Source organism: Python bivittatus, unplaced genomic scaffold, assembly GCF_059951505.1.
Source record: "Python bivittatus isolate LINGU-HERP-01145 unplaced genomic scaffold, Pbiv_v1 ctg000570_np1212, whole genome shotgun sequence".
Lineage (NCBI taxonomy): Eukaryota > Metazoa > Chordata > Lepidosauria > Squamata > Pythonidae > Python > Python bivittatus.
This window is the reverse complement of record NW_028277097.1, coordinates 8,294,370-8,306,498: the sequence shown is the minus strand read 5'-3', so window position 1 is coordinate 8,306,498 and position 12,129 is coordinate 8,294,370. Positions and strand designations below refer to the sequence as shown.

The 12,129-nt window shown below is 42.9% G+C and overlaps 1 protein-coding gene across 7 annotated transcripts in view; it reads right to left on the bottom strand.

Moving 5' to 3' along the window:
* The window catches only part of CPLANE1 (ciliogenesis and planar polarity effector complex subunit 1), an 86,330-nt gene that overhangs the window by 6,692 nt on the left and 67,509 nt on the right, over positions 1–12,129 (bottom strand). For all 7 annotated transcript variants that reach the window (XM_088153051.1, XM_088153048.1, XM_088153047.1 and 4 more), the window contains 5 exons: positions 11,119–11,180; positions 10,199–10,363; positions 9,204–9,295; positions 8,751–8,873; positions 7,384–7,547 (listed from right to left, as the gene is read on the bottom strand). In XM_088153051.1, the coding sequence (XP_088009177.1) occupies positions 7,384–7,547; positions 8,751–8,873; positions 9,204–9,295; positions 10,199–10,363; positions 11,119–11,180 (606 nt within the window). The remainder of the gene's footprint in view (positions 1–7,383; positions 7,548–8,750; positions 8,874–9,203; positions 9,296–10,198; positions 10,364–11,118; positions 11,181–12,129) is intronic.

Below are 12,129 nucleotides of genomic sequence, written 5' to 3'. Positions count from 1 at the left end.
AGAGTAAGCTGTTTGCTCTTCTACACATCAAAAGTAATGTGATCACACCAGCAACCTGGGGCTGGGAGCTTCAGGTGCACTACACAAACAGCTTACAGTACTCTCTTGAAATCTCTTCCTCTTCAATCTCTCTGCTCTGCAAGGGAAGGGGGGGGGAGAGAAAAAGCAAGCAAGTGCTGTAGGCAATCTCTTCTTTGACTGACCCTTTTCCGCTGCCAACTCAATCACATAGCTTGTGTAGAAGAGCAAACAGCTTACTCTACTCTCTTGAAGGTCTCACAAAGGGCCAGCAGCTGCCTTGGCTGGGCACACCTCAGCAGCAGCAGGAGGAAGAAGACAGTGAAGGTCAGCTGGGACCAGCAAGGGGCAGGTATGGGTGGCAGAGCGCAGGGCATCCAAAAGGGCAAAGATGGTGGGGAGAGAGAGGCAGGTGGGGGGAGCTGAAGTGGAGGCAACCATGGCAGGGCAGAAGTGTGAGGTCCTCACCTAATAACGGCGCAGTCCTTGCTTAATGACCACAACCAGGACTACCAGAATGGTCTTCACTAAGCAATGTGGTCATGTGATGTTTTGCTTAACAACTGCTTCGCTTAGTGATGGAAATTCCACTCATATTAGGGTTGTTAGGTGGACTACCTGTATTGTCATTATTGTCATTCTCTGGTTTGGAGTGATGGACCCTCCTATCTCTGTTATTGGTGGAAGATCACAGGACTTTGAAAGAATATAGGAAATACTTTCAATGCACTTTAATTTTCTGGGTAAGCTTTTCAAAGAGAGAAGTATTTTCTCTCCTTCCAGTTTTTCTCGCACTACATATCTTGAAAAACTCCTCAGATTATCTGTCTGAAGCATACATATAAAACAAACCTGGGGAGGAGACATGAAACACTGAAGCTTTCCTGGGTGAAAGAGGACCCCTCTTCAAAACAATCTGAGAAACCATGCTTGTCAAAATGTTCTAAAACTATTCATCTTTAGCCAGACAGATATAATTAACCTATATTTAGAGTAAGAAAATAGGAGTAGAAAATAAAAATGAAGTACAAGTAGTCCTCAAGTTATGATGGCGATTGGGATTGGGATTGCTGTCACTAAGCCATGCGGTCATAAAGCACAACTTCACATGACCGCATCGCTTAGCAACAGCAATCCAGGCAGTCCCGGATGCCATTGTAACCCGAGACATGCAGATTGTTAAGTGGGAAGCACAGAGTCCTAGGTAAGGAGTGTGGGTGTCAGAATCCTCGCAAGATTTTATAATAGATTATTAGATGGCTAGTTTAAAAAAAAAAAAATGGTTTTTTACATGCTGCAGTTCTGCCATTGTAAAGGGGGGGGGGGAGTAGGAATGAGAAACCGTTTAAAACAGATGGCTCCTTATCACAAGCTCTGGCATGCTCAAGGTCATACCAGCAAGAGAATCAGAGGACCAAGAACTAAGGGCGATGTGGGGGGGGGGGAGAGAGTAAGAAAAACAGCTTTTGGCGTGCTTTTGATCAGTCTTAGCAATGCTTTGGATCTGTACACTTATTCTCAATAAATGAACTTTCTTTTGAATCAATATTGGTTGCAAGGAAAGTTACTGGATTTGGGATCAACAGGTGGCAGCTCGTTACATTTTGCTAAGACTCTCAGTGCAGACTTCCACCAGGGAGATTGCCCTGCAGGGAGTCCAAAGCCTCACGCTGACCGGGACCAACTGAGCAGCGGGATGGCTGACGATGTAATTGAGGAAGAAGAAGAGAGACCGGTCGCCCCTCCATTGGAAGTGAAGGTGATAACCCAGGAGGAGCCGGTGCAATCATCGCGCAAGCCCGAGTGGGGCCGAAGGCAATGGCGACAAGGGGACGAGGCCCTTCGATGAAAGATCGCATGGAGAAATTGGAAGGGCAGATGGGGTCCCTATCTGATGATGTGCGAGCGCTAAAAGCAGCGGTGAATCAACTGCTTGGAGGGGGATTTACGCCCCCCACGCGAGAGTCAGCAGCCACACCAGGAGGTACAGAGGCGGCAGAGCAGTCGGCCAAAGGTGAGACCTCCAGCGAGGAGGAGGAGGATCTCACACCTAGCAGAGCCAAAAAGAGCCTGATGCAGCAGCAGGGCATCTCCATGAAATTCGGGGGAGATGCTGAGCAGCTGGCTTGCTTTATCACCCAGGTGCAGATCTACATGGAAGGCTATGGAGGTCTGTTCCGCAGCGAGGAAGAGAAGGTCTCCTATGTGTCCAGTTTTTTTGAAGGTACAGCTGCAGAATGGGTGGTTGGCCTGCACAGGGCAAAGGACCGGGCTTTAAGGAGATTAGAGGATTTCATGGCGGCTCTCTGCGTGCGCTTTGAAGACCCGTGGATGAGTCGCTATGGCCGGCGAGGTGGAGGAGCAATGGCGCACCATAGAAGCAAGAACCCGACTTCTGCCCTTACCCGGCACAAAGAAGGTGGTGCCCAAGGCGAAGACCAGCGCGCCAGGAAGTAGCAGGAGCCAGCGCATCTGTTTCAACTGCGGGGAGCCGGGGCACTTTGCCGCTGCGTGCCCTAAAGCAAAGAAGGAGCAAGGAGGCAAGAAGACGGAGCGGAAGGGGCCGAAGTCTTCGAAGCCCAGCAAGAAGGAGTCAGCGGCGGTAGGCAGCAAGATGGGAGCTAGAGCGGCAACACACGGTGGCGGCAAAACCCAGAAATTGTTAGCTCCGCTCTCTCTCCGACAGACGGCTGCTCTTCGAGAGAAAGAAAGCAGCTCACGAGAGGACTCGGAGAGCGAAGAGATGGGGGTGAGTCCCATTAAAATTTGGGTGGAACTAAGGGTGGTGAGGATGAAGCGAAGGGCAGAGATGCGGGCACTGATAGACTCTGGCTGCTCCCGAAATCTGATTAATCCCGCCCTCGCCCAGGGTTTGGGACTGCACTTAAAGAGACTCAAAACCCCTGTGATTTTTACCCAGCTGGACGGATCCCCAGCGGGGGGAGGGCCGGTGGAGTATCATACTGAAGAGCTCGAGCTAACCATGGGGGACCATGAAGAGACTATTAAATTCCTAGTGACTCCCATGGCAGGCAACCCAGTGCTTCTGGGCATGAACTGGTTAAAAAGTGAACTGGGAGGAAAAGATCTTGCGTTTCCCAAAGAGGGGGGGAGTGCAAGTTGAAGGAGTTACCGAAACGTTGTCAGATGAAGAGATGGGCGCTGTGAGTAGGGAAAAGGCAGGGGAGGCTGCAACTCAGATTCCCAAGCAATACCTCAACCTGCAAGAGGTGTTTAGCGAAAGGGAGTCAGATCAGATACCCCCCCATCGCGCCTGTGACTATGCCATAGAGATTGAGCCTGGGGCTAAATTTCCAAGGAAGAAAATGTATCCAATGACACCCAAAGAGTTGGAAGCCTTGCGGGAGTTCATTGATCAGAATCTAAAGAGGGGCTTTATTGTACCTACGCATTCTCAAATTGCTGCACCGGTGTTATTTAGGGAAAAGAAGGATGGCTCCCTACGTTTGTGCACAGATTATAGAGGGCTAAATGCCATTTCTGCTGACAACCGGTACCCACTCCCTTTGATGAAAGATCTGTTGGCCCATTTATCCAAAGGGAAAATTTTCACAAAACTGGATTTAAGGGAGGCGTACTTCAGGGTGCGAATCCGGGAAGGAGATCAATGGAAATCTGCCTTTAACACGCCCCTGGGGTGTTTCCGTTATGAAATAATGCTGTTCGGATTAAAAGGAGCGGCAGGGGTGTTTATGCAACTTATAAATGAGGTGCTACAAGAGCATTTATACCAGGGGGTATTGGTTTATCTGGACGATATTCTGATTTACACTGAGACCATGGAGCAACATGTACAATTGGTCAGGAAGGTACTAAAAAAACTACTGGAGGCTCAATTGTATGCCAAGCCCTCCAAATGTGAATTTCATAAACAGCAAATTGACTATTTGGGGTATAGAATTTCGCATCAGGGAATTGAAATGGACCTGGTCAAGGTGAGGGACGTCACAGGTTGGGAGGCTCCCAAAACCAGGCGTCAGCTTCAAAGTTTCCTGGGCTTTGCTAACTTCTATCGGCAATTCATACCCAACTTTGCCCAAGTAGCACTCCCACTCACCGATTTGTTGAAAGCCAAGGGCAAGGACAAAGCGAAGACATCAAAACCTGGAACCCCCCTGGCCTGGACTAAGGAGTGCCAGGAAGCTTTTCAAAGTTTAAAGCGTCTGTTTACAGCTGAACCGATCTTAAAGCACCCTGATCCAGAACAGCCATTTGTCATACAGGCAGGCGCTTCGGATGTGGCAGTGGGAGCTGTGTTGTTACAGAAGGGGGCAGGGGGGTAGCTGTTTCCATGTGCATACATATCCCGGAAATTTTCAGAAACTGAGAGACGCTGGTTGGTGTGGGAAAAGGAAGCGTTCGCAGTGCGCTGGGCGTTAGTTTGCTGGAGACACTTGTTAGAAGGATCACCCCATCCCTTTGAAATTTGGACTGATCACAAGAATTTAGAAGCTTTGACTGCACCGAGGAAGCTGTCACGCAAGCAAATGAGATGGGCACAATATTTCCATCGATTTAACTTCTCCCTGAAGTACATTCCTGGGGGAAAAAATTTTCTGGCAGACGCCCTGTCTCGATTGCCTCAACATAACAGCAAGCGGGAGGAAGTAGTTGCTCCTGTAATTCCATGTACCCAAACAGCCCTAAGGGTGGTCACTAGAGCTCAGAAAAAGAGGGGTGAAGAACAACCAGGAGAATTGTTGAAAAAATTAAATGCCCAGATTGCTCAGGATGATTGGTTTAAAAGCAACAGCCAATTACTAGTGAACAAACAAGGGGCATGGTGGTGGCAAGATAAGCTGTATGTCCCTGCAGACGCTAGAAAGTGGGTCTTGGAAAGAAGTCACGACAGCAGAACAGGTGGGCACTTTCGTTTTGTGAAGACATTACATCTACTCAGGCGACAATTTTGGTGGCCAACAATGAGAAAAGATGTAGGGGAATATGTAGCTACATGCCCCACGTGTGCAATGGCAAAAAAAAGAGGGGGCAAACCAATGGGGCTTCTACAGACAGTAGCAAATCCAGGGGCTCCTTGGAAGCAAGTTTCCATGGACTTTATTGTAGACCTGCCTGAAAGCAACAAAAACACAGTTATTTGGGTAGTTACAGATCTTTTTTCCAAACAAGCACATTTTGTGGCATGCCAATCCTTTCCATCAGCACCCAAACTGGCTAAGTTATTTATACAACACGTCTACCGAGCTCACGGTGTCCCAGAACCAATAATTTCGGATTGCGGGGTCCAGTTTACTGCCAAGTTCTGGAGGGCATTCCTAAACCTACTGGGGGCATCCCAAGGCTTGAGTTCAGGGTACCACCCCCAGACGGTGGGATCATGTGAACGTCTGAACTCAGTGTTAGAACAATATTTGAGATGTTTCATTAACTACCAACAAGACAATTGGGATGAGCTGTTACCATTTGCTGAAGTAGCTTATAATAATGCAGTGCACCAAAGCACTGGCCTCACCCCTTTTAAAATAGCTACAGGACAGTACTTTGTACCAATCCCAGAACTACCTAACCAATCCACTCAAGTCACTTCAGTTGATGAATGGGTCCAACAAATGACACAAGTGTGGCCTCAGATTGCTGCGTCGTTGAAGGAGGCCAGGGCAACGTACAAGAAATTTGCAGATGCTAAGAGAACCCCAGAAAAAGAATGGAAAGTAGGAGATAAGGTTCTTTTATCTACCAAGCATCTTAAATCATTACAACGTTCCAGAAAGCTTGCTCCAAAGTTCGTGGGGCCTTTTATTATAGATAAAGTAATTAATCCAGTTTCCCTACGATTACAGATGCCTGCTACCCTTAAAAGAATCCATCCAGTGTTCCACTGCGACCTGCTTAAACCCTATAAAGAGTCATCTCAATGGCATCCCTCCCCGGCACCGCCTAAACCGATGATGGTTGAAGGAGAACAACATTTTGAAGTTAAAGAGATACTGGACAGTAGAAAGCATGGGGGGGGGGGGGGTTCAAGTTTTAATTCAGTGGAAACATTTTCCCAAATCAATGGCTGAATGGGTTGACAAGAAACATGTAAAGGCTCCACATTTAGTTAAAAATTTTTATGATGTTTATCCTACAAAGCCTTAACAATTAGAAGGGTTATTGTATTATGTTTTTCTTTGCTTTTTCTTTTTTAGAGTGAAGAAGAGGAATCATCTGACTGACATCTTCTTTTGTGGAGGGGCAGTATGTCAGAATCCTTGCAAGATTTTATAATAGATTATTAGATGGCTAGTTTAAAAAGAAAAAAAATGGTTTTTTACATGCTGCAGTTCTGCCATTGTAAAAGGGGGGGGGAAGTAGGAATGAGAAACCGTTTAAAGCAGATGGCTCCTTATCACAAGCTCTGGCATGCTCAAGGTCATACCAGCAAGAGAATCAGAGGACCAAGAACTAAGGGAGATGTAGGGGGGGGGGGGGAGTAAGAAAAACAGCTTTTGGCGCGCTTTTGATCAGTCTTAGCAATGCTTTGGATCTGTACACTTATTCTCAATAAATGAACTTTCTTTTGAATCAATACTGGTTGCAAGGAAAGTTACTGGATTTGGGATCAACAGGTGGCAGCTCGTTACAGTGGGGATGCCACAGGGGGTGAGGGAGGCCCTGGGAGGCCTGGCACAAGCTGCATGTGAGTTGGGGAGAGGGGTGCTATGGAGCAGTGTGAGCACAGGAAGGGCGGGGGGAAGGAGGGTATGGTGCATGCTTGTGTGTGAGCGGGCATGTGTGTGAGTGAAGAGGGGAAGGAGGGCACAGTGCATGCAAGCACAGAAAGGTGTGAGGGGAGACTTACCTGAGCGACTTGCGACCTTCCCTGCTGGCTTCCCCATTGACTTTGCTTGTTGGAAGCCAGCAGGGAAGGTCGCAAATGGCGATCGTGTGACCATGGGACACTGCAATTGGTTGTAAGTGCAAGTTGGTTGCCAAGTGCCTGAATTTTCTTCACATGAACCGTGGGGGTGTTGCAATGGCTGGAACTTTGAGGACTGGCTGTAAGTCCCTTCATTCAGCACTGTTGTAACTTCAAATGGTCACTGAACAAATAGAAGTTAAGCGAGGACTACCTGTATAATTGTACTTTAATTTTCTACTCTTATTTTATATTTTACTTTATTCTTCCTTCAAGCATTCCATATTTTCTCCCCTGACCATTTCATCCTCACAACAACAGTAGCTGGTGCATGACTATAGGTCACCTAAGGCTAAGCAGAAATCAGAACATAAATCTCCATTTGCCTGTCATAGTTTATATTTCTATAAAATGAAGACACAAAGAAATAACTATTCCAGAGCTGTAGCCTGATTTCTACTAATTACTTCTGCTGTCCTTACCTTCTTGAAATAGGAATTAGTTGTGCCATACAGTATTTGCTGGATCTCATCAGGGACACTCCAAACACTCACAGTATCATCTTCAGTCTCCTCAGTGGCCTGAGATGTCATACTAGAAGTGAGGAGCCTTTTCTGACTCACTGACTCTCTTGTCTGATCAGAAGCTGGAGGGGAGCAAAATGTTGCATTTTAATGTGTTTATTTAAATTTTATTTCCATAAACAAACAAACAAACAAATAAATAGTGAATTTAAACATTCAGTAGTTTGTACTTGAATTTTGTATTAAGATCAAATCAGTTTTAATGTTGCTTTTTATGTCTCTTAAAGTATCTAAAACAAACCATTTCTATTCGACTACAGGCTACTTCGCCATGGTTGACCTTGGCATCTATCATGCATCCGTTATCAATGAGAAAGACAAAGGACCATAGAATAGTGCTCAAGATTTCACAGGCTTCTCCTCCCAACTTCAATATCCTAACAATTATGGAGTCATGAACTGCAAGAATATCTGAGGCTACTCCTGGCTTGAGCATGAATGGGAGAAAGCTTACTGTCAAGGACATTAACAATGATTAATCTAAGTTCCCCTGTCCCTTGATATATATGTGATCAAGCTGGCACCCTTCACATTCAGGTATGGGGCATCAAGAAGGCAATTCTATATGTTCCTGTAGCCCCTTCATGTCCATCTAAAAAAGGCTAATATAAGCTTCAAAACAGTGTTCTGTCTCATTGTTGTCATATAGTTCTCAACAAGCTAAATTATGTTAAAAAGTCATTATAACGTATGAGTCTATACTGGCCATAATATTCAGATACAGTATCTTTTCCCTCAGAAGGTTATCAACTCAGAAGGAAAAAAAAGTGTAGGGGATTTGAAAATTTGTAAGGACAGAATTTATGTCCTTAGTTGTTTCAAGTTCTGGACTACAGTTACTGCTTCCAGAACAGATTTTTAAAGCTCTCTCAAACAGTGGTGGCCATCTTCAATGAGGCTTCCAAGCAATGTAGGGAAAAAAAACCTAAGCTCTGGAAAACATAAGAGAGGAAGACTTTTATATTTTAAGTTCTGCCAATGATCTATTGAGATATGTTTTGACTTCTTCAGCTCATGAAATAAAGGTCTTCTGTGAGCTACCTTAGCTCAGCTAATGATTGCATTTGCACTAAATTACCACTAAAGTATTCAAAGTAGGTGAACAAGAAAAGTTAAAATCTGAAAAAAGTTCAGTCACTATGATCTAATGCAAACTGAAAAAGCTTAGAGAGAGGTGATTTTCTTTTTCTAAAAGCAGAAGGCTTCTAAAGGGAAAGTGGAGATGAGCACCAATGAACAGCATTGAGTGTTAGGCAATCACAAACCATGGCTTCTCAGGTCAAGCCTGCTACTTGTCCATTGCCTCTGGCTTCTACTGCTTTTCCAGCATGTCTCCCCTTGACAGGATTCTGATGATGTTCTTCTGTAAGAAGCTCGGCAGAGTCGACCTTAAGCAGAAAAGACAAGAAAACTGTTCCTTTCATATTATGGATTAGGAACCTGAAATAATGTCACAAGATTACAATTCAGTGTGATCTAGTGATCCTTGTTGTCTTTAGCATGGCAGCAACATAGAGCTTCTTTGTTATATATTTACATTTGCATCACCCTAAAATTTCAATGCACTACTGAATTATCATTCCATTTTTCCATAAAGCGTGTTATTTAAACATTGTTACATACAATATATGTGTAGGACATGGTCTATAAATGCTCCATGCACTTTGTGAACTGAATATTTGATAACTGGTATGATAAAGCAGTTCTTTGCTTCTTACCCTTGTTCTGAGCTGTGTCACAAGATAGACTTGAAAGGGATCTTGCTGGATTCAAAACAACTTTGGCATATGTCTTGTTCCTCCCAGGGAAACTTCAATAAGAAATATATCACATTTTTATAATTGCAGTAATTGCTCTAGAACGTTTTGCAAATATATATACTAGGATAGCTTCCCAAAACTTTAGACCTGTCCATGCTTAGGCTAATCATGCGATATTACAATACAATGCAGTATCACACTGTGTTTTCTACCAATGTTGCATGAATCAGTGCCTCAACCATTCACTGAAGGAGACAGCAGCAGCAGTGAAGTGAGTGAAGAGAGAAACAGCACTGAAGGAGCTTCCAAGAATTCAACCGCTCTGCATGTTAAGCAAGGCTGGTCTGAGATGGCAGGCTAGCTTCTTCCTCAGGAGAAGCCCAAGGAAAATTAGACCTTCTTCATCTTGGCAAGACAGAGAAGCTATGATTATGTAAAGGAATGACCTTCCAGGGCTTCTGAAAAGTGAAATCTGTAATTAGACATTTCCCTAAGGTACCTTTTTATCACCACAGTATATTCATACTTTCTTTGAAATGAGATTCTCAGCAGTGCTACTAGATGGAAGCTTGGAACATCTAATTCAGAATGACTAGAGAAGTTGTTCATTCTATTTTTTTAAAAAACACAAGACTTTCGGTGATGAATCCCTGTCTGACAATCAGAATTCTGCTGAACGATTGACTTTCTTTCCTGTGATGGGGATGATTTAAGAAACATACCTAAGTGTGATTGTCAACCACCCCTCAGTACTTTGCCTTTACTATGATACTGAACCACAGTAAAGTTAGAAGTTAAAATTAATGCTCTAATTTAGTAACATTTTTCTAGGCATAAGAGCAACTGAATTCAATGGGACTTCTGTCTGAGAAGCCTTGCACAGTGCTGTCACATTGGTAGATCTGAGAATGAAATAGGGAAATTAATGGCAATATTACTTTGAAATACATTACCCTCCGGCAGAAGTGACATGTGGCTGCTTAAAACCATACGATGATCTTCTTCTAGGCAATGGTTTATATTCACTGGAAGGGAGCTGCACTGTATCAGACAGCAAGTCATGCATCAGAGTGAGAGCTTCATTGACTCTCAGATTATGATGTTCAGATAGCAAGACCCTTCAGAGAAAGCAAATGGGCCAATTTAACTACTAAACAACTGCAGATTTTTTTTTAACAGACATCCTTTCTAGATTAATTAAAAACAATCTAAGCTTGTCACTACTGGGGAAAAAAGGAGACTCCTAGAAAAACATTCGGTTTAAAACTAAAACATACTAGATACAAGAAGTAACCTGTAAAATACTGTATGACACATTGTTTTGATTTTGTCTGTTCTACTTCCATACAACAAATTCTACCTGAAAATATTAGTAATGAAGATCAGAGACAAGAGGACTGAATATGTCACACATCTTAGCACCAGCGAAAGTGGCTGAGGAAAACTTGTAATTTTTGGTTCATCTTTATTTTGTCAGGTTTGCATAAGTGATATATGTTCTCTTAAAATATATGAAAATGCCAAACAATATGGAATGTAGAATTCCCCTAGAAGTTCAAGCCTACAGCAGAGTGAATCTACCCACAGAATGAATACAACAGATCTGTTCTACAATGTCCCAAGTACAAAGTTTCTCTTCCAATGACTTTTTGCCAGTTCTCCTGAAAATTTCCCCAATACTTTCCTTCATCCTATCTCTGGGGCACAGAACTCAAATGCTTCATCTTAGAATTATTTCATTCAATTATCATAAAATTTGACTGACCAGTGAAAGGCATATGGTCAAATGTTGACAATTTACCCTTAATACTCTAATGTCAATTGTCACATATAGTGGATTAAAAGTCTAGAATGCCACTGAAAAATAACATACTTATCTTTCTCCTTTTTCTTTTTCTGTTGTAATTTAATCTCTCGTGTTGACGGTCCAAGGGACTATACAAAAAATGCAAACATATCAATATTACATCAGCTATCTGGTCTGCAGTATTAATTCTTCTAATTGAGAACTGAGGAAGCTTAATATTGTTCTCAGGAAATTTACTGATGTAATGCTAAGCTTAAGGAACAATAGCTACAAGCATGATGGGAAAATAATGCTTCCTGTAATTCCTAACCAATTCTTAATGGGAGATTTACCAAAGCCTCCATGTGTAGAGAACCTGTCCATTTAGCACAAATGCTACCGAGACCATCACATGTGTTTTTTACACTACCCCTATTACCAAAATAGTTGAGAAACTTTCATTCTATTTTACTGACACGTTATAGGTCATAATGAAACTTTTCTTCTTCATTTTACTCCCCACAGATAAGGAACTGTTTATTACATACGTCGCTAGATTCTGCTTGGAAGCAATTAACATTTGAAAACAGATAATTAAGGGTGCTGGGTAAGAGTAATTTTACAGATAATTCCTTTTTTTATATATTTTTTAATGTATCTATTTTTACATCCTTTTTGTAGCTTTCGGAGACCCTGCCCCTTTAGTCCATAGTCTTAGTATTAATATTAAGATTTTTTTTATAGAGAGATCTTAGTGTTTTAATATTATAGCACTGAGTTAGCAATCCTAGCGTTTACTTATCTTTTATCTCTTACCAGTGTCAGTGTTATTACTGAAATTGGTGTAATTTTTCCTGATTGTATTTTATGTTGGACTATGAAATAAATATGTGATTCCTAAAGAAAAGCTCACTTTTTGATCATCAAGATTAAAAGTCTCCCTTGTCCTTTGATATTACAGTTTCCAGATGTTTAATGTTACTGGTTCATCCAGCAGAATTTTCCATCATGGTCTTACAGAGATTTTAAACACCTTAACAAAGGATTTTAGCAGTCTAAAGACCCCTGGCATAGGCTGTTCTTCCTGGAGCACAGCCA